Consider the following 26,554-nt stretch of genomic DNA (forward strand, 5'->3'; position numbering starts at 1 on the left):
ATGGCTGATTCTACAGGAAAAGTAACAATTCAGGTGAAAAACGAACACCTTGCAACAAACCTAAAGGCCGGCTTTGTAAACGCTTTATCAACTGCTGTGCTTTCATCGTTAATGGAGGAAGCATCATGCAAAGCAGTAGAGATTGCATGCCTTATTAGTGGACAAACATCAATAAGCGCAAAAATGAAATTGTTTTATCAAAGACCTTCAAGGTTAGGCTCTAATGTTTCTGTTATATCAAGAATTGTTGATATTGATAAAGATGGTATTCATTTTGAAATTGAAGCATCGGACGAAAAAGGGATTGTGGGAACAGCAAAACATACAAGGGTGTTTGTTGATAAAGATGATTTCGAAAAGCGTTGCTACGAAACTGCAAGACTCGCTCGCCAAATTTAGGTATTGTTTAGAATTGGTTCTTTGTCTTTATAAATCGCGTTTTGCTAAAAACATTTATTGAGTTTATTACCTTAATGACGACTATTGTGTGGACGATATCGATCGTTTTGGTCAGGAGCAATACTTCGCTTTGTAAAGTTATTCTCTTTAGCTTTTTGATGGGATTCCATAAATTTCGAAATATATTTTTGAATAACTAAAAACTCGTCTAATTCTTTAATAATGCTTTTAATATAATAATGTGAAGAATGTCAATTAATATTATAGAAAACAAAGAGAAGAAAAAATACTTCAGCTCATAAAAAGTATTAAATTTTGTGACTGTGCGTTGTCGTGTAAATGAATTAGAAATTGAAAATGTATTCGATTTTGTAAATGAATGTGTTGAAATTGGTGAACACGCACCACAGCATATTCATTATTCACTGGAAATGTCCAAATATTGTTGAATATGTAATAACTGATGACAATATACGGTTCTGAATTGCCAAAATAATAAAAGGTTACGTCATTCGGTGTCGCTGGCTTCTTTTAGTTATGTTCCAAGTGTTAATATCGTTAAATTATAACAATTAGAAAACGACGAATCTCAATGGTTTGAACCGAATTTGGAAGTGTACCATTTATTAGTGATGGACAAAATGAAAATGCTGAATTACGAATTGTTGTAACATTTCCTCCAAAATATGAGCATGATAAAAATACTGAATTTCCGATATGATTTACAGTGTTACAAAAATGAATATATGTAACTGATTTTGCAAATGAATTCATATGAATTACCTATTAAAAGTGTAAAATTTCAATCATCAAAAAATATTTGAAAAGAATTCATGAAAAATAGAGCAACAGCAAAAGCATTTTTGGCTTTGCTTCCTTTGATTTTCAACCTAAGCCCTGAACAAAAATCGATTTTTTTCCGAAGAAACTATTCAAAATATTTTGCACCAATGAAGAAAATAAAAACTCCCAATGTAATTATAATATTTATCCAAGGTTTGTAGAGGAAGGTTACCTTCATCAAATGTAATGATTTTAAATGATTTTTTTGAGAAATTGTGAGATCTGATTCTAAAAAGTTTTTGTTTAAATACTAAAACATGGTTCGACGGAATCGTACATATATTGTCGGAGATGGGTTTTACATTTAAATTGCAATTAGTGACATCTGTAGAAATAATGCATAAAATTAATAAAAATTATTGTTAATTATTTCAAAAATTGGAACCTTATCATTGCGTAGATGGCAAATACCTCTTTATTTCTGTCCTTTATATATAAAAATTTTGTGTATTTGAAAAATGAATCTAGAAGCTTCATTTGAGTTCTGAATAATTTCAAGATGTACAAAATGAGCAGGAATTGAGTAGCTTTCATGTTTCAATTTGAAATATAGCTGAAGACCTTAGTCACATTGGTTAATACAAAACTTGAAAATCTCACATTTAAATGATAAAAAGTTTGTTACTTTCTTGAAATTTTTCTATTTGCCTATAAATCTTTCGCTTAATGTTTGAAAACAACAATGATAACATGGGAACAACAAGGTGATAAACGCACTTTTATATAATATTATGAATATACTTTGTGTTCTCAAGCAACCATTGCAATGAAGCAACTTTTTTGTTTATGAATTTATTTAGAAACTGAATGAGTTTTGTGCGTTGTTCTATATCGCTTTGAAATATAATTCTTCATCTTGCTTATATCAAATAAATGATGAATCTACTTGCTTGTATATTAAACTTCAAAAAGGTTTAAACATTTATGTAAAAAGAAAACTTTAAATATTTGTGCATAATTAATCATATGTGTTTCAAGTTGAAAATTTCAACAAGCATCTAAAAATATTATCAGCAAATCATAATATTAATAATTATAATTATTGTTATATTTAAAAAAATTGATAATTAAATAATAACCAATGATACAAAAAGAGTACTTAAATTTAAATTTCTATTACAAACTATAAATCATTTAGTCAATGAAAAGTGTCTGCTTTAATATAATCACATTTTTTACCTCAAAACAATATATATAAACAAATTATTGTTAATCGATTAACATTTCAAATATTATCATTTCTCATTACGAATCATTTCATATTTTTTTATATTACGATAAATCAAATAAAAAATATATTTTATTTTACATCAAATTATAGCCAATTGTCTTCATCTTCTTGAACAATATCTTCAACTAAAGTATTCACTTCCTCCATTTGTTTTGTACTTGATGTAGTTGTATCCTTAAATTGTAATTTCGATGTCGATTTTACTTTTTTTGTTATTACTTTTTATTAAGAATATAACAATTCCAACAATTATTAACACAAATGCAATTGCCCCGCAAATAATTCCAATCATTGCATTAGTTGTAAGTCCATTTGTTTGTAAAATGTTCGTGTGAAACATTGTAATGAAATTTGAATAATAATTATAATATGTCGAATACATAATAACTGTGTAATCATAATAAATAAATTCTGTTTCAACATAAGAAAATGTAGAATTAATTATGGACAATGAAAGTGATCTTGTTTGCGTTTCAGAATAAGTAAATGAATTTGTAATTGTCAATGTATATGCTAACGTATATGAAAATGAAAATGTTAAATCACTTTGATATGATTCAGTGAATGTATTACTTCGACTGAATGTGTGTGATGAAGAAAATGAAATTGTTGCAATCGGGATGCAGTTTCCTTCTGCGTTGTCTTTGTAAACACCTAAATTCCCAAATTTACTTCCTACGTATGTTGGATATGTGATAACACTTGCTGTAACATTATAAAATGCACTTTCTCCAATACTTGGTTCTGTATATCCATAATAATAAATGCATTCAAGTGAATTACAATTACCAAATGCTGAACTTCCAATTTCTCTTATTCCAGACCCAAGTGTTAATATTTTTAAATTAAAACATGATGAAAATGCTGAAACACCAATTGAAGTGACTGAATTTGGAATTGTAATGCTGTCGATGGATGAACACAATGAAAATGATGAACCACCAATTCTTGTAACATTTCCCCCAAATATAATCCTTTTTAAATTAGAACATGACGAAAACACAGAACCATCAATATATGATATAGAATTACCAAAATTAACTGAAAGAACTAATGGCCATCCTGAAAATGCACCACCTGGAATCGAATAAATTCCTTCACTAATGTTTATAAATTTCGTGATGTGTTTATATTGATCAATTTGTTCAAAATCATTTAAATTTGTTATTATTAATGTTGAGTTATTATCATATAATATTTGAAAAGAATTTATGAAAAATATAAAAAAAATTAAAATATTTTTTTGTTTTTTCTTTTCGCATGTTTTCAATTTGTTCATTAAAAGTTTAATTTCAAAAAATAATAAAAATCCCAAAATAAAAATGTTATACATCAGAACTTGAATAACTTTAATTAATTTGAACATTTTCTTTATGAAAATATTATTCATTGAAAATGCTAAATGTGCTTTTAATGAAAAATGATTAAGTACTAAAGAAAAGAATTTGAAACAATGTTTAACATATGAAATTGGTAATTCTAATAAAGGGAAATGCCAATGACATTTTTCTGCACTGATGTTAAATGGATAGGATTCATTATCTTTGAGAATAATAAAATTTGTTACTTTAATGGATACATTCGCTTTTTCATGGGATGAGGATGTAAAGTATATGTCCTCTTTGGATTTCGAAGTAAGGCAAGTGTAATGTTTGAAAGTTTGAGGAGTAGATAATTGATCATCAAAAATATTTAAACCTGAATTTTGTGGAGAGATTTGTAATGAGCGAAAGAAATGCATGGGGAAAGCCAAAAAGAAATAACACATTCGTGAGAAAACTTGAGAAACTTATTGATAAATCAGTCAAAAACGATACAGAGAGCTTCAACCGCTTCGCCTTTTAGTTATTTCATTGGTTAAACTTTTGCTGATGCATGTTTTATAGTTTTTGCGATCGGAAGATGTTCACAAAGCTGAAACTCAATATTTTCTAATAAAAAGTGACAGAAGGTTCCATAATTAAATTGTATTAAAATACTGTTAAAAAATAAAAGAAAGAAGAATACATCGTTCGCAAGAAAACACTTTTGTGTCATTTCATTCATTGAATGCAATGTATAGTTTACATAATCGTTCTCATCTCATATTCAAATCCTTTAGATCTATGAAAGAGCCCGATAAAAATTGAATATGTATATAAATTGAACACAAGCATTAAAGGCTAGGAACACGAAATAATGTCTTGACTGATAAAAGATTGTTGAGAATTTTTTTATTTTCCTGAAATCAATAAATCGATAAGTTAAGATATTTGTTCTAACCATAAGACGAGCAGTTTTCACAAATTTCGTCACAACGATCACTGAAAAAACGGTCGTTTAACGGCTGTTGTAATATGCCGATATGTTAAATTTTTGAATGATAAAGTTGAATTTATGAATAATGTTATTCATAGGATTTACAATTCAATACATACAAATAATTGAGGCTCAAAGTGGCAAAAATCCATATGTGGGAGCATTACTTTGATTTGTTTGAAAATTCTCAATATGTTCATAAATTATATTATTATCGTTTTAAAAATCTTACTATAGAAGTATACATTGTTCTTTTTGAGGAGCGATCTTCATCAAAGCCCCGACTGCAACGATATTTTGTTTATTGTTCTCAACTATAGGTTCTTTACCAAAATAATCTTTGATCATTTCCTTAGCATTTGGGATATTCCAGCACTTCCCAACAAGTATTATGTGATCGACATGTTTTCTCGACATATGCGCTTTGTCAAGTGTTGTTCCAATCAATTTTATAATTTCACCAAACAAATCTTTGTTAATTCGTATAAATTCGTCTCTCGTTAATACATATTGTTTTTTCCCTATAAATATTTTCGTATTTTGCATTTCTAAAAGTTCGAACTTTGCTTCTTCACAACATTTCATAAATGTGTACGCCTCTTTGGTATTAAGCTTTATGTTTTCATTATGCGTTTTCTTGATAACATATTCCATAACATTTTGATCAATTTGTTTTCCACTTAAATTTGTATCACTTTCGTTTGATTCAAAATCAAACGTTTGGAATTGGGATTTAACGAGGGAAACACATAATGATTCACTTTCAAAATCTATAACTAAATTGTTGAACCATTCACCATCACCTGGTGAGATAGCTCTTGGTGTTGGCAACATTTCCGCGTGTTTTGGTTTCATCATAATAGTTTCTGCTATAATTTGGAATGCATCTTTAACGTTATAACCATCTTTAGCAGATGTTTCAATGAAAGAAAACTCATGCTTATCAGCGAATTCTTGCCCTTCTTCGGTGGTAACAACACGCTTGTCTTGAAGATCAACCTTATTTCCAACAAGAAGTATACCTCTTGAAGCTAAATCATCAATTTCTTCCATCCATCCATCTAAATTGTGAAATGATTCCATGTTGGTGACATCGTATACAAAGATAATGCCATCACGTCCGCGGGCTAAATTTTTAATCAATAATCTGAATTTTTCATCTCCAGAAATATCAAATACATTCAAATTTACAGTCGTTCCTTCTATCTCAATTTTCTTGATATAGCCATCAATTCCAATTGTAGCAAAATATTTATCCTCAAAAACGTTTTCTGTAAAACGTTTTAAAATGCAGCTTTTACCAGTCTTTGAATCTCCGAGGAGAATAACCTCTGATGTAAGAATTAAAATATACTTAATTCGTAAGTGGTGCTTGACATTCAAATATAAAATGTTAAAAACAATTTGTGTATTGTGAATTAACCCCAAAAATGTCGAAATGGCATTTTTTGGGAATGTTGAAAAGTAAACGATAACTCATCAAAAATCATTAAATCGAATTAAAACTATAATTTTCATGGGATGGAATATTGGATAATATTTTTATTCAAAAAAAGCTTTATAAAACATAACAGTTTTTACTAAATTTTTCATATTGTATTGTTTTAATTCATAGTAAGAAGTAATTCTTTGTTAACTGATGTTGATCTGCTCATTGATTTTGGTGATTCATGAGTAGATTTATCATCATCAGCAGGGTTGACATTTATTATCGGGTTCGAATAGCTCCTTGCAAACTTTCTTAGCCCTGGAGAACCATCCACTTGCAAACACATCGTTGCTTGTGGCATGATGTCGCAATCGAAGTCTTCTTGAAGACAATAAAAAGAAATTTCGTTGTTCCTAAATGTGATTACTCCACATTTGTTATTAAATGTCATACAGTATTCACTACTTGAGAATAGTGTAACGCCTTCAAAGTTGGCAAATGGACGGAACCCAGAAAATGTACATTGATGGCCTCGAATTAATAATTGGAGATTATTATTTCGAAGAAAAGTATCAACAGTATCCGGCCCAAATACTTGCCCAGAGCCTCTATGGTTAAGATGGAACCCTTGGATACCATCATTGGGATCTGACCAAACAAGATCAGATATCATGGAATTTTGAAGATAATTATAAATTGGTAATGAGAGATCTCGAAGCGTTTGGACATTGTTAAGAAGAGGTGAAAGACCTCCGTGGACACAAAAAATTTTATTTTGGATGATTGCGGCTAAAGGGAACCAACTAAATACTTGTTGGAATAGTAACCATAGTTCTTCAGAATTGTACTTGGTCATGATCTCTTCATAAAAACCATAAGCTCTGTTGATGTGTGAGAATTCATGATTTCCACGGATGAGAAATACTTTTCCTGGATATAGGCAAACAAATGCTAAAACTAAACTGACAACAGCGATTGATTCTTGACCTCTGTCAACAAAATCACCAAGAAATAGATATTTTGTTTCAGGAGGAACACCAAAAATGTGAAATATTTTAATTAAATCTTTTATGTTTCCATGGAGATCACCAACGATTGCAAATGATCCATCTATTTCAATCAATGAAGATTTAGTATTCTGAAGTTCTTCAATTGATTGGTTACATAATCCTTCAAGAATATTTATATCAAACTCCGGTACTTCAATGCTTTTTGAAGTAAAGTCGAAATCTTTATCGAAGTATTGCAAGAATGGTTCCAGGATCTGTTGAGAAGGGTTCTTTCCAATCATTGGCAAATTCCTTGGTTGGATATATCCATTCAAAATTGAATGATAAATGCTCGGACGATAGACTGAACGTTTTTAAAAACTGCGGTTTTGTGAGTGGCTTCCCACAACTTTTATGTACCATTGAAAAAGTTTCATAAAAACATTTTTTCATAACGGATGTTTATTATCAGATAAAACCAAAATTTCGAAAACCAAAAACATGATAGTTATTTTCGTTAAAGCCAAAAGGCACAACATCTGTTTATTCAATAGCCGATTTTAGAGCTTACACTCATTTTTGTATTTGAAGATATCCAATCAGCTGTCAAAAGACAACGAAATTGTTTCGGTGGTATACTGGTGAATAATTTTTGCTATGTTTTCAGGTGCAATTTGTGATGCAAGTTTACCTTTGTAATACCATTGATTAACATTTGCACCAGACTTAAGAAGAAACTCAACCATTTCAGCTTTCCCTTCTCGTACAGCCTCGAAAATTGCTGTTTCACCAGTAGCTATTGGTTGATTTACCAGTGCACCAGCGTCAATCAAAATTTTTGTGATTTCCAAACTATTAGCCTTCACAGCCAAATACAATGGGCTTAATCCTTCTTTGTTATACATATCTATATCACAACGATTATCCTTTGCCAGCATTTGTACGAAGAACACGACCTCACTTTTGACAGACTTTGTCAGCGGCGTGTCACCGTTATCGTCGAAGACGTTAAGGTTCAAGTTAGGCAACGATAACAATGCCTTCAACATAACCTCCGTCAGGTGTGAAGTGAATATGTAATGTAACGGATGCTCGACGGTTTTTGAGTACATGTTTGGGTTCATTTGTTGGCACTTTTGCTGCATCAAGTAAATTGCGTCAGGGAAATTATTTGAAAGGCACAAGTGAATCAAAAACTGACCTTGCGCATTGGGGAAATTCACTTTGTTGCCAAGGAAAGGTAATAATATTTCCAATGTTTCTAGGTCATGTTTAATGAGGACGTATTCGATTAAGCTTTTATAATCATTTTCTAATGTGTCATGTACAAGTGCACCATTCTCTAGTAATATCATTAACTTTTCGGTGTCTTTTTGTTCATAACATTCAACAAGTGGTGAAATACCAGTCGAGTCACAATAATCAACATTAGCTTTCATTTCAATTAATGTCTTAAATATGGATATGTTTGGATTTTGTAATGAATAAAAAATTGGCGTTCTCTTTTTGTTATTAATATCTTCTAACTCAAGTTTATTTTCAAGATATTTTAATAGTTCAATTTTGTTAGTTGTTTGACATAAATAATGAACAAATGGTATACCATTGACTAAATAATCTTGAAGATAATTATTAAAACATCCGATTTGTAACAAAAATAAAATTTCATCTTTATCGGCGCCATACAAAAAGTCGCTAATTTTAAACGGAAGGAACCCGTAGAAAACCGCTTTGCCCTCATGCGAAAATATCATGTCGATAAGTAAAGCTTTGTAAAATGTCAATTCAAAATTCTTATTGAATTTGTTTGATGTTTGTTTGATGTACTGAAGATAATTTTCAGATGATAAATGTGTCCCGAAGCATACCAAGTCCTGATTATAGTTAAAAGGTATTTGGGATGTATTATCTATGCCAGGGTTAATATAGTTTTGCATTAAATGAATTTCATTTTTCATTTGTGAAATTGGAATCTCTAAATTCCAATCAAAATCATAAAATTTAATGTTTACCGCAAAATTGTTATTTGCATTGTTATTAAACTCGATAATACAATCGATAGGGAATTTTGGCAAAATTTTTGTTTTCTCAATTTCATCACTACATAATTGGAAACATATCATAAACATAACTAATTGCTCAGGACTACCAAAGGTCATAAGGAATTGTTGTGTTTGGCTTATCATTAATATTCCCGTGTGTGCACTTGAAGGCGTTGGTATAACAGACCACATTTGAATTGGCAATGTGAATATTGATTGGCTTTGATCTATTTCGAATTTCTCTGGAAACACGCAAAAGTTTTTAATGTTTTTAGGTTTCCCACTTAATAAGTATATAAAACCTCTTGTGACAACTAACGTCATTTGAATGGTTTCAATAACAACCATTGAATAGAATATGATCGGCCCATAGAATTGATTGTTTTCGGTTACGACGTCACTTTTGCCGTTGAAGTAACTCAAACAATTGAATGAAATGTCAACAAATTGTTCGATGAACATTGGCGATGACAATAACGTGGTTTCAATGATCCGCGGTATGATTTCTTCAAGTGTTAATTGTTTTCGAACTTTAAAATCGGTTTTGGACGTCAAAAATAAATGACTAAGCTCATTCCAATTTTTGCATTTCTTGTAATCACTACGTTTGTCCATTTTACTAATGTTGTTCGCTAATATAGGCGTGAGAACTTCATTTAAAATGGTTTTAAGCACTAATAAAACATTCGGATCTTTGGATTCATAATCAAATTCTTGACTAATAAGTGGAATTAATAATGAAAATGTATTTGAGAAACTTTGTTCGGTTTCGAAGAAGCCTTTGATGTCACTTTTTAGCTTAGTTAAGCGATGTGCAAATGGCTGTTGATTATTATTCTCAGTGAGTTGATTAATGATTGTAACGCGCTCTTGTTCTGCTAATGATGGTTCGACTTCAAAGATGTAATTACCTGAAAATATAAATGTACCATTTTGGTTAATAAAGCTATGTTGAATGTCATAATCAAGTGGTAATTTTTCTTCGTTTATTTGCGTGTTTAATTTAATGCGTTTGGGTGGAGATGATATCTTTCTGGAAATGATCTGTGTTATGTTTTCGGGTGTAAATTCTTTGGAAAAGGATTGAATGTAAGTTAAAAGTGTGGATTGTTTTTTAACTTTAATTGGAAATGGAATATCAACAACACGTTTTGTAATAGCATCGCGAAAAGTAATGATAAATTTACCAATCCTTGGAGACTTTTTTAACACTAAAACTAACCTTGGATATGTGACAATTGAAGCAGAATCAGTTAAATCAATATTCAGCTTTTCTTGTACAAGTTGTGGAAAAGATTCAAGAGGTTTCATTTGAGGAGATATTGGAATTGAAAATGTTGGATCGCAATACAATAATGCTCCTGCTTCAAATGGAAATGACGATTGTTTTGAAAGTTTCTCGAGCAAAACTTTCCCATTTTTCCCTTCGAGAATAACACTGTTCATAGTACGACTTGTTGAGTTACCATTGTTGTCATCAACTGTGATGATGACAAATTTTTTCATTTTTGTAAAAAAGTGTCAACTTTTTCATGATGAAAATTCTGCCATAATAAATTGATATAAAATAATATTGACGAATTCTTGGAAATTTGAAACAAAAAATCTCATTGATTTCTTACATAAATAATAGTAATCAAGAGGTACGAAATTTCATTGTAATATTTCTAGACCTTGAAACATGAAAATAAAAATAATAATAGTGTATGAACAAAAGTCAAAAGCAAATTGGAACGTAACGATAGAATATTATCAAAAAGTGGTATCGGTGTATTTTTGTGTTGGCAGTTTTCCGTTATCTTGGAAGATGTCGATTATTTTTTCCTCAGAATGTCTCCCTTATGATCCCAATTTTCTGCAAGGAACAACATTTTCTTATACAACAGAATCAATAGAGCCACCTTCGATAGCAAAAGCTGTTTATAAATGTCCAAATTGTCAAGCATATAAATTACGAAAAGAAGATTTTTGTCCAATCTGTATGCCAAAAGCATTCTCTACTATTGTAGATGCAGATTTTAAATATTTCCAAATTGAAACAAAACCAAAAAAAGGTATTTCTGGGCCAATTGTATTTGTTTTACTTGATTTAAGCTTAGACATTAAAGATTTTAATACATTTGCAAATTTTCTCAAAGCAGAATCAGAATCTCATTTTTATGATGATTTAATGTTCATTTTTGTTTTGGTGGGAAAATCAGTAACATTCATGAATTTTCTACATGAAGGTCAAATAGGATTCAGTTCTATGACTTCTGTTTTTGAACCATTAAAATATTTGAAACCTTTATTATCATATACAAAAGATATCAAAAAAGCTTTTAAGATAGGGAAATCAATTCTACAAAGCTCTCAAGGCGAGACCAATTGTTTGAATGACTTTTTATATTTTATAACCAATGATATTAGAGATGAAGCATATCCATATATCCAAGATATTATATACATTTTCAAAGATAACATTCCAAAAGAGCCATCTATTTACGTTGATCTCCATACACATCTTATCCAAGTTACAGAAAGTCCAACACAAGGTGCCATTGATTTAGCGAATTATCTTCAAGCGTCTTTTAATGTTACCAATTCACTTCAAAGCAAATGCTTTTTTGATTCATTTCGGAAATCGATTGTTAAAAACACATGTAAACCATTTATCATCAAATTGTTTCATTCAGAAGGATTACAAATCAAAGATTTTTCTGGTCCTGTTTTAACACTAAGTACATCTAAGACTCGTTGTAACAAATATGAGCTCTCGTTGTGTAATGACAACCAGTTTCCTCCATATTTTATTCCGACATACGAACAAAAAGATCTTTATAACCGTAACGGCTTTTTTTCAATGCAAATTGCGGTTTGCTACTTCACCAACAGCATTATTGTGATTAACAATGTTTGGCGGAAAGAAACGAATACCAAAGATTGGATCAATGTTTTACTTAAGAAGAAGATGAATAAGGCCAGTGCCATTTTTTATGCAGCTTTATATCAAAAGAAGGCATGTCAAATTTTGAAGACTTATATTAAAACTCCGATAAATTGGTCAGTACCAAATCGAAACATAAAATGTTTTGGAGATAAATCTATAGCTAAAAAGGTTTCCGAGCTTGAAAACTTCATATCGTCATTTTTCGGAAATTCCAACAATTTCATCAAGCCTGCAATAAAGGCATACATGCTAAGGGAGCTTGTGTTTGGCAACGGCGATAGTATTGTCGCGATGTTTGAATCAATTTTATATTCGAATTTGGATGAGAATTCGAACGTTTTGTTGATTCCACCATTTCAGTTCGTAATGAATAAAATATACGGCGAAAGAGATATGTTCGTAGTGCTCATAGATAATAATTCGCTACATGGAATTATTCAGTTGATTAAAACGTTCAGGAAAAAGTGGGGATGCTGAGTTTAATAAATGTTGAATGAGGATAAATATTGTTTTGTTTGAGTAACCATTGATAGGCTGACGTGAAATCTGTAGAGAACATGTTTTGTTATGTGTGTTAAATAAATTTTTTTGATTTAAATTTGTAATTTTCGCAATCATTGAATTTAGGAGAACGTTAACAAGAAAAATTTTTATTCTCGTTTTTCTTCTCAAATATTATTTAAATAATATTTTTGGGAATGAAGATATGTTAAAATTTCTATTTGCTAACAAACTATTTAAAAATTTATGATTTCTTTTAGGAGATTTACCTGTTTTTCCGCTGTCTATGTAATAAAATTATTAATATATTTCGATATATACCCTTAAAATTTAGATGACATCCAAGAAAGGAAATCTCAAATTAAAAAAGAAAGAATTCATAAAGTCATTGATTTTCGACACTTTTGATTAAAATAAAGGTTTTCACCATGAAAACATGCAAATCATTACTATACCAAAGTATTTCTTTAATTTTTTCATCAATTAAAAATCTGAACAATATATAAAACAAATTAGTGTATTCTAAAATCTAAAGTTATAAACTAAATATAGTTCTATAAGAAATCTCGATAAAAAAAGTGAATTTATCGTTCATTTCATTTTACAAAATATTCGTTAAAGCCAAATGAAAACTTATAATGATTGGGAAGCACTCAAAAAAACCCAACAAATAATTTTTAAACTAGATATGAAGCAAGCTTCACAATCAGCACAAGCAGTAATTAATATATTTGACAAATATGTTGATGAATACCAGTACTCCTTTAATTTAATTATTAGTCAAATCATATATTTGTCATTTGTTGTATCTCATGAAAATTATGAATCATGCTTCAATTTTATGAAGGAAATTGAGAAACAGAAAAAAAACAAAATTTTCGATTTTTTCAGTTGTTTCATTTTAAAAGATATTTCAAGTGAATCATATTATCTTATTGAAAAAATGATTGAACATAATTTAATTGAACCAAAAATTATCCAAAAAAAAGCTGATCAAAGTTTGGGAGTGAAACTACATTTTATACATCTTTTGGATACTAATGAAAAAAACCAATATAAAAATTTATATAGTGAAGAACTTCTAAGGAATGATTTTGAACTTCATAAGCAATATGTTAAAGAAGGACATAATCCAAATGAAATTGTGAAAATAATTCGAAATGATGAAATAGAAAAACTTCAAGAAATATCATCGCAAACAAATTTTGATTTTAATCAAACAATTAAACCATCACTTTATGAAAGATGTTCTTTTATTAACAATTGGAATATTTCATTAATTGATTATGCAGCATTTTTTTCTTCAGTTAATTGTTTTAAATATTTACTCATGAATGGTGCAAATGTAAGCAATACAGGCAAATATGCAATTGCAGGTGGAAATCTTGAAATTATGCATTTATGTGAACAAAATTATTCATCATTTGAAGATGCATATAAAACAGCAATTAAATATCATCAAAATGATATCTTTAAATATCTTTATGATAATAAAATTCATAAAATTGATAATTTAGAAAATTTAGGAAAGAAATGTATTTTGTATCATAACTATGAAATATTTTCATTTTTACAAAAATGTGGAATGAAAATAGATAATTCAATTATTAATGAATCTGCAAAGATAGGAAATATATTTCTTACTAAATACTTTCTTGAATTTAATCAGTCACCAGAAAATATTTTATTTTTCTCTTCGGAATCAGAAAACGTCGAACTTGTTAAGTATATCTTGGAACATGAAGGAATTGATATTAATGCTAAAAATATTTATTCGTTTTATTTAAAATTTATTCTAACGATTTTATATTTTAAAATAATATTCGGATTTTATTTATATGATTTAATACAGCCCTTTTTTTTGTTACTAAAATGCATGACACAGAAATAATTAAATATCTTCTTCAACAAAAAGGAATTGATGTTAATGCTAAAACAAATTATTTGTTTTATTTAAAATTTATTTTAATAATTTTATTTTTTAAAATAATATTTGGGAAATATTTAAATTATTTCAAACAGCACTTATGCATGCATCTGAATATGGTTATATCGAAATAGTTCAATTGCTTCTTGAACATGAAGGAATTGATGTTAATGCAAAAGATATTTAATTGTTTTACATAATATCTATTTTGATAGCATGAGATTTTGAAAAAAAATTTGAAAATTATCAAAATTATTTAGAACAGCACTTATGATTGCATCTGAAGAAGGTAATATAGAAATAGTTCAATTGCTTCTTGAACATGAAGGAATTGATGTTAATGCAAAAGATATTTAATTGTTTTATTATATATTTATTTTAATAATCTGAAATTTCAAAATTATATTTGAAAAATGTTTAAATGATTTAATACAGCGCTTATGATTGCATCCAATAAGGGACACACAGAAATAGTTCAATTATTTAAAGAACAAAAAGGAATTGGTACTAATGATAAAGATTAAAATTTAAAATATTTTATTCTTTACCACATTATGTGATGTTAAAGTTATGTTTTTGGTAAGTTTAAACATTTATTTCAGATTTACCATAAAAATGATAACAATGAAATGGAAAATAGTACACCAATATCAATTCTTTTTTATAAATATTTTCGTATCCATTGATTATCTGATTCATGATATCTTTTATACATAAAATTTGTTTGTTTTAATATTAAAAAAAAATAAATTTAAAAAACATTTTTATATACAAATATTAATCCACTGAATCTTTTTCCTTCACAACACCATCAAGTGGAGGTAGAGATGCCATACTTCCTCTCCTTTGCTTCCTTTCCATATTTTGGATTTCGTTACTTTTTTCCTTGATCATTTCTTCCAGTTTTTTTATCCTTTCCAAATCTTCAGTTCGCGCTTCTCTACATCGAAACTTTTCTTCCCATTGTTTAATGTCGCTTTCAAGCTGCGAAATTGTTTGTTTCTTTTTCATTTCGATTTCTTGTATTTCTTTATTTATTGAGTTCTTTTCATCTTCGAATCTTTTTTTCATCGTTTCAATTCTTTGATCATATTCTCCTTTTAGTAGTGATATTATATCATCATTATTTTTCTTTTGTAACTCTGTTTTGTTAGATAATTCTATTGCAGAAACTTGGAATTCATCAATTAACGTTTTCCAAAAATCTTCAACTTCTTTTTGTAAAGTAGTCAATTTCTCTTTCAAAACTTTATTTTTATCTTTCAAGTCAACTTTTTCAATGTTTGCATTGATCGTTTTAATTGATTGATAAAATTCATCAAGTTGTTTAATATGATCTTCACCAAATTTAATTAAATTATCATATATTGATTGGAGTTTATCTGTTTCGGTTGTTTGTTCATCTTCTATTATTTTTAATCTTTTTTCAGTATTTTGATTGATTTGTTCAATTTGATTTTTAATTTCCGGAAATTGTTTTTGTGTATTTAAATCTTCTTCGTCTTTCTTATTGTTATAAATTCCAAGGTTTTGTTGCTGATTAAAATTTCTTTCTTTTACTTCATCAATTGATTTTGTTAATTCGTTAATTAAATTTTTCTTTTCGTTTTCATCTTTTTTTAATTGTTTCGAAAAAATTTTATACAAATAAGAAAACTCATTTTCTTTATTTCGTTTTAATTCTTCGTTTTTCTTTTCTGTTTTCATATGTTCTGATTTTAATTTTAATATTTTTCCTTTAAGTTCATTTTTCTTTTGATCGATTTCATTTTTATATAATTTTTCGGATTCATTAATTTTTATATTTAAATTTTCGATTTGATTTTTGTTTTGAAGTTTTTCTTTTTGAGAATTTTCTATTTCGTTAATTAATTTTTGTGTTTCGATAATTTTTAAGTTAATTATTTTAAGTTTATTTTCATATTCATTACGAATTATATCCAATTTTTCTTTTCTTTGTTTTTCAAGTTCGATTAATAATTTATTTTTTTCATTTTCGAGTTCTTTTTGTTGCATTTCATCAAGTTGTTTCATTTGTTGTTTATGTTCCATTTTTAATGAATGTATTTTCTTTTTGATTTCATTTTGTAAGTTTTCGATATTTTTTTGATGATTATTTTTTATTTCTTTGATTGTTCTTTCATATTTTTCTTTTTCTTTATCATTTTTTAGTTTCTTTTGTTTCATTCGATATTCGAAATTGTTTTTATCTTTTAATATTTCGATATCATTTCGAATTTGTTGGATTTCATTTAATAAATTTTGTATTTTATCATTTGGGCCAAAATTTAATTCTAAACAAATGTTTTCTAATTCTTCTTTTTGATTTTGTTGAATCTCTTTCATTGTTTTTCGATGATTTTCTTTAATTTCTTTTATCTTTTCTTTGTGTCTTTTTTCTTCATCATTAATAAATTCTTCGATTTGTTCAATTTTATAATTATTTTCATTTTCGATTTTCGAAAATTCATTTTCGAGTTTTTCGTTAATTGATTTTATATTGTCCAAAAAAATTTGATGTTTATCATCAATTTCGTTCATTTCTTTTTTATATTGTTCACTTATATTATTTCCTTTAGTTCGAAGTTCTTTCTCAAACTCAATTTGATTTTTAAGTTGCATTGATTTAACTTCGAATTTTGCTTTGTCACGTTTTGCTTCTTCTTTGATTTTACGTATTTCGGCTTCTTTGTTGTTTTTGCAATTTTCGATTTTAACTTTTAAATTGTTAATCGATTCTGAATGCGATGCTTCGATTATGTTCTTTTTGTATTGAGCTTCTTGTAAAAGATGTTCTGTTTTGTTTTGGTGTATTTCGATTTGTTCATTGAACAATTTAATATTCTGTAAAATTGATTCTTTGTCAAGAAGAAGTTCGTTGTATCGATTATTGATGGATGATTCTTGAAGTGTAAGCGCTTCTGACGCAGAACGTTGTCCTTCAGCTGCTGAATTACGAAGATTGGTTATCTCTAATTCATAACGCTTACGAAGATCTTCTTCGCGCTTGACAGATTGTATAACTAAATCATTAAATTGTTTGTTGGCTTCAATTAAATGCTTTGAATACTCCTTTTGATGATTATCTTTTATGGTAGAGACAACAGATGTAGTTGTTACATTGATTTCTTGTTGTGCTTTTTGGAATAATTTTCGTTGATCTTCCATCTTATGTCTCAATTCATTCATCTGTGTTTTAAGGAATTGAATATCTCTTTTAGCTTGGTTTGTAATGGAATTTACTTGATCTTCCAGTTTTTCTTTTATATATTTGAAATTTTGATCATAATTTTCCTCTGATTTATTTAAAATATTATTCCCCCTTTTTATCAGGTCTATTTTATTTTTTACATCATCTGTGATTTCTTTTGATTTTATTTTGATTTCATTAAATTCATCATTATAAAATTCTTTGAGTTCATCAAGATACTCTTTGGTTGCATTTGATTCTGAATGTAATTTAAATACTGTCTTTGTCATGTCTGCAATTTTTTTACATAATGCTACTTCAATTTCTTTTTTCCTTTCATCCATCTATTGGGGTACCCCATTTATTTAACGTATTTTATGGGGCAGCCCATATTACATTTGTTGTTTTCATGCATTCAGCTCTAAAAAACACAAGAAATGATTTATTCAAAAGAAATGACAAATTCAAGAGATGAATCAGCTCCAAGCCAAATTTGAGCTGTTCCATATTCACCCCAAGAATTAGTTGATGCTTCTGATTCTCCCATTTGAAGTAAAAGCTTTGCAGGAGAAATGGTATTCTTTGGGTCTCCATCAGGATATCCACCGATATAAGTTGGTGATTCTGGACTTGATAATTTTTGAAGTTTTGATTTCACGAAATAAATGTCCAGAGGAGCCGAAAGCCCGGTTAATGCTTGATTATTATTTTCTAATGACTTAGGTGTCATCATTCCTCTTTTCCATCCAGTCACAATTCTTGGTTCGTTGAATGGTTTGTCTGAAGGGTCTGCGTACTCAAGTTCTTGGATCTGTTCTTTCGTATAAACTGAAATTGGAAGCTGACTTCCGCATTTGGTACAAAAAGTGCCAACAATTAACGTCTCCCTTTTGTCTTCTGGAAAATATTGTTGGATTTCACCTGGAAGAGATCCAACATAAAGAGAAAAGACTAGATCCGCCTCTTCCCCACAGCCTTCGTTAGGACATATATGCTTGCCTTGGCTTGGTAAGTAAGGACATGCTCCACCAAATTTGGAAACTGTTGGATCATCAGAATCTTGATTAGACACTTTGGGTATGAAGTAACAAGCTTTAAGAGAACTAGCAATTGCTTCTGCTTTCTTTTCTTCTTCTTCAAAGACATTGAATAAGGAAGCATTAATGTTCTTTATTTGATTTTTATAGTGAAGAAGAAGGCACAACTGTAACTGAGTTAGTTCTTTCCCATTGAGATAGTCGCATAATTCTTCAAATGTTATTGATGCATCTGATTGATCATTAAAACGTGGAATATATGCAGCAAGAAGTGAAAAATATGATTCTAATGCTTCTATGCATGTCTGTGGTTGGAATAGTTCTTCTGTTTCAAATGTCATCAAATAGTTAATTAAGTTTGCTTTGAGTGGTGGATTTTCTTTGATAATTTGCTTGATAATATCATTGTATAACCTGCACGATGCATAAGAACTTTTTTTTAGTAGTTGATCAAGAAGATTTTCAAATAAAGAATTATTTGATCGAATGAACTCAGAAATTGTTTTGATTGCCATTTCTTTTTCTTCTTTTGCACGTATCCTCCTTCCTGGGTCTTCATTCTTTTTTATAATTTCCTGAATTTCTTCTGGGAATGCTTCCATCGACCAACGCGATTTTTGCGACCGTTAATATGGGGCACCCCATTTCCTTCTTTAAAAACTACTCAAATCTTTTTCATCTTTGTGGAATTTTATTTAATGGGTGTAGTCTCTTTTTGAAGCAAATTAAGTGTATGTTTTAAATTTTAATTTTCAAAAGTATATGTTTTAATTTTATATATTTGATAAATATGAATTTTTGATAAAAACTTTTTTAAACTCTCTTTAAGGCATGTATTAGGAGACAAGAAAGTTGAAACTTCCAAGTAACTAATGGAATTAACATGGAAAAAAGATTGGATATCTAGAAAAAGTGACATTTTACGTTTTGAAAAAGCGGTTATGACAAAAATAATCTCGAATGAGTTCATTGGAATCTTTAGTTCAAAGAGTTAAACTTCATCAAGAACGCGCACAGGAGTGGGCGGAGGAGCGTAACAAGTTGAAAACCGAGCTTTCAATTCTAACAGGCAAAGCAGCTGCAAGAATGATGTGTCAAAAAGAACTCGAAGAACAAATATTCCAACTTCAAAAGTTGCTTGGTGTTCAGCCTCAATCTTCACCAACAGCGAGCATCGTTACGCCAAGGCGGAAAGTATTACAAACGGCTGAACCTCCCAAAGCAGAATCAATTGACCACTCACAACCTTACAAATATCGTCCAAGAAATACACTCAATGTTCATTTAGATTGTGTACGTGCACTTTGTTTTTACCAAACACAACCAATTCTTGTATCAGCCTCAGATGATGGCACAATCAGAGTTATTAACATTGACCCCAAACCAGCAACAGCCACCAAGAGAAAAGTCAAACGAAATCCTGTTAATATTGCTTCTCTTCGTGGACATCCAGCTCCAGTTCTTGTTCTTAAATCATTTATGAAAGATGGTGTTCAAATGATGCTTAGTGGAGATTTAGAAGGTAATGTTGCTGTTTGGGAGATGCCAGTTATTGGCTGTGCGTTATATGATACTCATGGAGTAGTTACACATCATCGTACAAAACTTTATAAGATCCACTCTGATTCTATCTGGTCCATTGACATTGTAGGCAACAAAGCAATCACCGCATCGTCTGATGGAACCCTTAAAATGTTCAACATCGATGATGGGATTGCGGAGAACGTTAAAACCGCATCAAAGCCACTTTTTGTATGCGGTTATGGCGACGATAAATACGTTGTATGCAACGATAACAATGTTATTCAACTATTTAAAGTTAATGAAGAAATTGGGCAAACAACGATTCCATCACGTGCGTATTCGATGACGATTGTTAAAAACGAAGGACATTTAGTTTTAGGATGCGAAGATAATCAAATACGAATTATTAATATACAAAAGATGGAACTTATAAAAGAATTTGTAGCACATGAAAAACCTGTTTCCGGTGTAGCAGTAACTCCTTGTGGACATTTTATCGTGTCAACAAGTCACGACTTGAAAGTTCGAGTTTGGAGAGTCGATACTTATAAAATGGAATACGATGACTCAATTCATAAGGATAAATATGGAGAAGGGATTTTGTGTTGCGCTGCAAGCTCACCAAGTTGTACTAAGCACTTGTTTGCAACAGGTGGAGCGGATGGTTCAATACATGTTTTTGTACAAGTTTAATAATAATAAAATGATTTTTACTTCTTTTGAATGTAATTTTCATTCGCTGAAACTTCTTCTGAGGTTTGATTACAAAGCAAAACAGCAATAAAGAAATAGTACGTGCGAAAGACAAAGAACTGAATTTAATATTAAATCATTTTGTACCATTTTATGAATTGTTATGATGTTACAATAAAACAAAAATTTGACGTCGAATTGTATATAATAAACATTTCCTCATTGTTTAATAATTGGAGAATCATTTAAAATGGATTGAGTTATTTGAGCTATGTTTAATCAAATTGGGTGATTCCAATCTTTTAGCTAATATTAAAAGAGTTATCATGGATAAAGATACATAAGAAAAATCGAGTTTGCAGATCTCGAAAAACATTTGTTACAATTACCAAAATTGAAATATTTATTGATTTTTAAGTTTTCCTTCCAAAAAGTTTCTCATCCAATTTGGAGGTGTTTTATTATTTGGCTTACCCTTATCTGTCAACAAACCCTCTTTTATCATTCTCTTTCTTTCCATTGCCACAGGCCCCAATCCCCATTTCTTGGGGTATGTACCTCTATCCATGATAACTCTTTTAATATTAGCAACAACGCCATGTTCCAAAGACATTATCAAATTAGAAGGCATTTGCGCTATAGCTAAAGCAATAGCTTCACCTTTTGTGGATATCAAAATTATCGTATCACCTGTTTCAATGTTCGGATCATATCGAATAATACCTGGAATCATTGCCTTGGCGCCATGACATATAGCATCAACACACGTGTCTTTGATCACGATTCGTTTGTATTCAGTTAACATCCACTCTAACGGTCGCACAACTCGTCTGATGTACGATTCGTCGTTGCGCTTGTCGAGAAGCCATTTGGAGTCTAAGACATCATACATCGTAACAAGTCCATTTTCTTCAGTGATATTTCCTGTCCGTGTACGTCGAAGTTCTGCCATTTCTCCACCAACTTTACAGACTAAACCTATGTGCTCACAAAGAACTCGGATATATGTTCCGGCTTCACATGCAACTTTAAGAATTGCTAATTTTTGTTCTGGATCATATTCAACTATTTGATTGGAATATATATGACGAACACGAAGTTCTTTCTTGACAGCTGAAACTAATGGAGGACATTGATAGACACGGCCTGTGAGGAATTTGACTGCAGATTCTAATTCTTGAGTTGGAACGGTATCATGAAGTTTAAGAACAGCTACATATTCTTTACCTGCATTTTGTTGAGATTTAGCTATGCGAGTGGCTCTGTTAAGACAAATAATAAGAACTCCTGTAACTTTTGGATCTAATGTTCCGGAATGTCCGGTTTTTTCAACTTTTAATATTTGTTTAACCCATGAAACAATTTCATGTGAGGATGGATTAGCTGGTTTGTCGAGATTGATAACACCATACTTGAGATGTTCATTAAGTGGACGTTTAAGTGGAGAATAGCCATCTGGAAGTGCTGTAAAGTTTCCTGCTTTAGTGTTAAGTTGTGTATAATTCTTTAGGAGTAATGGCCAATTTGAAGTGTCTGGAATTTCGCTCATTTTGGAATTGATGGTCACGCCAAATCGAAACAAAGTTATTCAATTTTTTGATATCTTTACACAATCAAACGGTCGACCTACAAGTCGTTTTAGTACCATAAGAATTTGAAGTATATTCCCATATAACCGTAAGTAGAATAGAAAAAGTGCCATATCATGGGCAAGAAAAAGCAATCCTACTTTCAAAACAAAAAATCACAAAATTTACAAGTGCCACCAAAGGGTTCTAAAGGCGTATTAATTACGAGTGATATTCACTCTATTAATCGTGGCATGCATGAAGCAATAAGTGTATTAGAAAGATTTTCAGATCCATTACCAGAAGAAGAACAACAACAGCAGGAAACACCCGCAGAAGAATCACTCGAATCTGAGCTGGCTGCACTAAGATCTCAGCAAAAAACACAAAAAGCAAGATTCGTACCATACATATCAGAAGTTACCGGAAATTGTTTTATCCGCTTTACTGTTGAGCAAGACGACCCTAATGAAATCGTCAGACGTTACTTCAATTACATATCTCAGAATTGTGAATCACTCACAAAACATGTAGTAAGAATGTATCCAATTCTTGCAAGTGCCTTTCCAAACTCTGATGAATCTTTACCAATTCTAGCTGAACTCCTTCCCAAAATGTTTACACCAGAAAAGCAGATTCAATATGAAATAGTTATCCAACGAAAACACAAAGGTGACGGTCAAAAAGAAACGCATGATGAACTCAATCAGAAAATTATGAATCTTGTTGGTCAACATCGTGCTGTTTATCACAATGGTGATTCTGCAATTTTGTGGATATCATTAGGAAGGAACTTATACATTGGACTTGTTCCAGATTGGAAGGAACTTTGTGGGTGCAATGTTCCAAAGTTTTGTGCGCGAGTACAAACAAAAAACACAGAAAATACAAATGAATAAAATACAACTTATTTTGAGTACAAAATGATCGTTATATCTTTTGTGCAAACACAACGATAGAACTTTTTGAAACACTGCTTCAATTTTTAACTGGTTTATTAAAAAAGAACATATTAAACGGCTTTGGAATATGTTTAAAGTGTTCTTTTCTCGCTTGCACCTTCCCTAAAATCGAAATTTTATTTAATTATTTTATTTTCATTTTCTTTCTGTTGTATCAAAATTGTTAGAAATTATCCAAAAAATTTACCTTTATGGAATAAAATTCCAAATGAAAAAAGATTTATTTGTTGAAATTTTTGGGTATAACTAGTGTTGAATTTGAGGGCTATCTTCAAGGACAACATAATCAAGGTAGGGTGAAACAGTTGCCCAATTTTCTTGAAACCATTTTATCAAAACTGTTTTCCTACGTTTTGCATCACGATCAAGCCGAACATTTGCATAATTTGCGAGTACTGTAGCAATACTCAATAATTCTGGGTGTTTAATACTTGCTCCAAATCTTCTTGAAATTTCTTTCCACGCATTATTTTCTCTGGGGTTGAAACCATTTAAGCGCTCTGTTATCCTTTTCTTTTCTGCAGAGGCTTCTGAGTATAAGTTTCGTTGATAACTAAGATCAACGATATCAGACTGGTTATTGGTTTGTTGTTGTTGCTGCATTAAATTCTGATACTGCTGATAAAATTTTTCCATTTGCTCTTGATTTTCATCGCCTACTTGATTCTGTGCTTGAATTTCGTTCATATGGTTTAATTCGCCCGCCGAATTATTGAAAAAGTACAAAGCTAACAGCACTTTTTCAAAAAGTTCCATATTGAAATAATTATCACAAAAAGCCCTTTTATAACCGTCAAAAGTCAAATGCAAATATTTCGAAATTCGATAATTTATTTTTTATGAAAATAGTGGTTACAAAGCAACGTGATGACAGATATTTTAATGATAATGTGAAATTTGATTTTTGAGAAATATTATTTTTTTCGATCATTCTTCAAAATAAAATTAAAAGATTTCAAACATACTTATCATTTAACAACAAAATATGGCCGGTGAAATTTTTTAAAAGCAAAATTACGAGGAAGTGAATCAGTGAAGATCTATTTGATCGATTCTCTCAAAACATGACAAGTTTGACAAAATTAAAAAAGTGAAAATGGGTTAACTAATTCAATAGAAAATAACTGTATTTTGATTGTAAAATTATTATCGAAAAAACAATAAACATTGAAGAATTATATAATTTTTGTTTATTTTATGCTTTCATTGATTAAATAATGTTAATAGGGATGTTGCAGATACAGCTAAACAACAATATTTGAGCAAAGAAGATAAATGCATAAAAGGGCTATCAAGAATCAAGGGAAACATTAATTCAGAATGTAAATGCAAAAAAGTCACTTTATTATGATCATATCAACGACTTTTTGTGATTACGTAATAACCGCTCCGATAGGTTTTTGAAGTCACTTTTTTGAATAGTGTGTTTCCATTTTTTTGCACTATTTTTAAAAAGCAATTTCAGGTGGCAATGAAAGAACATAAATATATCTAATAAATAATCATATATAATGACCGATGATCAACCTTAATACTACTTGATTTCTGATTTAAGCAAAGAATACGCTTTTGTAATTATTAAACAAGTTTTGTTTATTATATCTTTTTTTGTATTCATTCTTATTCAAACATGCCTGAAGTGGAAAATAAAGCAATTTTGCATCATATTTGTCTGACTTACGCTTTGAATATTAAATTAATTAAATTAATAATAGGAATCAACATGAAATCTAAAGCCAATGGGAATCCCATTATGGGATAACATCGGGTGTCACTTTTGTGCTGCTCAAAAAGTTCGAAAATTTCAGTTTGTCTATCGGGGGTGCCCTGAGCGACGATGAAAATTTGACGCCTTGTTTTCGGTTTTTCTTTGAAAATAAATTCAAGAGCAGGAAGAAGGCCTTGAATGTCTGCGCCAGAATCAGAGATGTTTTGAATAAATTTGATGGCGTCTTTAAATGTAGAAGGTTCAAGTTGTGAGGATTTCACCCAAAGTGGGGAATAATTATTGCTAAATTTTATGATATTAAATATAGATTTGGGTGGAAGGGAACGAACGACTATTTGTGTTTTGTTTTTTATTTAATATCAATCACAATTTATCATATTTCAAATCAGCATCTGAAAATAATTTTAGATAGCTATAATGTAACTAATGTAGAGGAGCTTTTTTTTATTCTTTCATATTTGTTTTCTATCTGCCAAATAAAGCTATTTTAATTACAAAAATTTTGAAAATGATCACATAACAAAACACACACAAAAAACCAAATTTTGAGCACTTTTTGACCATCGAAATATAAATATCTTGGGAAATCATTAAAATTAAGCAATATAATATATATATTTTAATATTTACTTTATTTTGATATTATAGCTAGAAAAAAACCCACCGCCACTTCATAGAACTTTTTAGAAACGATTTAAAATAAAGTGATCATAAAATGAATAAAATTGAATGAAAAAAATCATCCTGAAGATTTCAAGAACTACCCTATAAAATATAATATACATCAATAATAAATAAGATTGGGCTTTAAAAATATATATTTTGGGAAAATTGATTTCGAAATTTCCATTTTGATCTTTATATTTTTTTCTCAATATGAAAACAGATTTTTACTCAAGTGACGATAGGAATTCATAATAAAAATTAAAAAATTCATCAGAATATCTTTATTTTCTCAGTTTGAGTTCATTATTTTATATTTTTCTTATTTTTTGAACATCAATTTTACTGAATCTTTTCTTTGAGCAATGACATGATATTTTCATTATTAAAGATTAATTGCAGTTAAACAAAAGTAATTTAACTATTTCTGTATGACCATCTCTAGATGCATACATAAGTGCTGTTTTATATAATTTAAATAATTTCCAAATATTATTTTGAAATATAAAATAATTAAAATAAATTTTAAATAAGACAAATAAATATCTTTAGCATTAATATCAATTCCTTCTTGTTCAAGAAGTAATTTAACTATTTCTG

The 26,554-nt window shown here is 29.6% G+C and overlaps 8 protein-coding genes across 8 annotated transcripts; 3 read left to right on the forward strand and 5 right to left on the reverse strand.

The window, feature by feature from the left end:
* On the forward strand, positions 1-399 carry GO595_009654 (dihydrolipoamide acyltransferase; the record flags this gene model as incomplete). The annotated part of the gene is made up of 1 exon (XM_067923363.1): positions 1-399. The coding sequence occupies one exon, from the start codon at positions 1-3 to the stop codon at positions 397-399; it is 399 nt and encodes a 132-aa protein (XP_067770182.1).
* A 4,603-nt stretch (positions 400-5,002) lies between these two features.
* Positions 5,003-7,491, reverse strand: GO595_009655 (Ser/Thr protein phosphatase; the record flags this gene model as incomplete). The annotated part of the gene is made up of 2 exons (XM_067923364.1): positions 5,003-6,102; positions 6,528-7,491. 2 exons carry the CDS (start codon positions 7,489-7,491, stop codon positions 5,003-5,005), a joined length of 2,064 nt encoding a protein of 687 aa, XP_067770183.1.
* Positions 7,492-7,788: 297 nt separating this feature from the next.
* On the reverse strand, positions 7,789-10,737 carry GO595_009656 (serine/threonine-protein phosphatase 6 regulatory ankyrin repeat subunit B; the record flags this gene model as incomplete). The annotated part of the gene is made up of 1 exon (XM_067923365.1): positions 7,789-10,737. The coding sequence occupies one exon, from the start codon at positions 10,735-10,737 to the stop codon at positions 7,789-7,791; it is 2,949 nt and encodes a 982-aa protein (XP_067770184.1).
* A 7,483-nt stretch (positions 10,738-18,220) lies between these two features.
* On the reverse strand, positions 18,221-19,417 carry GO595_009657 (uncharacterized protein; the record flags this gene model as incomplete). Its single annotated transcript, XM_067923366.1, has 1 exon — positions 18,221-19,417. The coding sequence occupies one exon, from the start codon at positions 19,415-19,417 to the stop codon at positions 18,221-18,223; it is 1,197 nt and encodes a 398-aa protein (XP_067770185.1).
* A 358-nt stretch (positions 19,418-19,775) lies between these two features.
* On the forward strand, positions 19,776-21,032 carry GO595_009658 (striatin-4; the record flags this gene model as incomplete). The annotated part of the gene is made up of 1 exon (XM_067923368.1): positions 19,776-21,032. The coding sequence occupies one exon, from the start codon at positions 19,776-19,778 to the stop codon at positions 21,030-21,032; it is 1,257 nt and encodes a 418-aa protein (XP_067770186.1).
* A 403-nt stretch (positions 21,033-21,435) lies between these two features.
* GO595_009659 (H/ACA ribonucleoprotein complex subunit 4) lies at positions 21,436-22,581 on the reverse strand (the record flags this gene model as incomplete). The annotated part of the gene is made up of 1 exon (XM_067923369.1): positions 21,436-22,581. The coding sequence occupies one exon, from the start codon at positions 22,579-22,581 to the stop codon at positions 21,436-21,438; it is 1,146 nt and encodes a 381-aa protein (XP_067770187.1).
* A 156-nt stretch (positions 22,582-22,737) lies between these two features.
* Positions 22,738-23,499, forward strand: GO595_009660 (THUMP domain-containing protein 1-like; the record flags this gene model as incomplete). The annotated part of the gene is made up of 1 exon (XM_067923370.1): positions 22,738-23,499. The coding sequence occupies one exon, from the start codon at positions 22,738-22,740 to the stop codon at positions 23,497-23,499; it is 762 nt and encodes a 253-aa protein (XP_067770188.1).
* Positions 23,500-23,808: 309 nt separating this feature from the next.
* On the reverse strand, positions 23,809-24,198 carry GO595_009661 (uncharacterized protein; the record flags this gene model as incomplete). The annotated part of the gene is made up of 1 exon (XM_067923371.1): positions 23,809-24,198. One exon carries the CDS (start codon positions 24,196-24,198, stop codon positions 23,809-23,811), a length of 390 nt encoding a protein of 129 aa, XP_067770189.1.
* Positions 24,199-26,554: the final 2,356 nt, after the last annotated feature.

Source organism: Histomonas meleagridis (genome assembly GCF_020186115.1).
Source record: "Histomonas meleagridis strain 2922-C6/04-10x chromosome Unknown contig_92, whole genome shotgun sequence".
Classification (NCBI taxonomy): Eukaryota; Parabasalia; order Tritrichomonadida; family Dientamoebidae; genus Histomonas; species Histomonas meleagridis.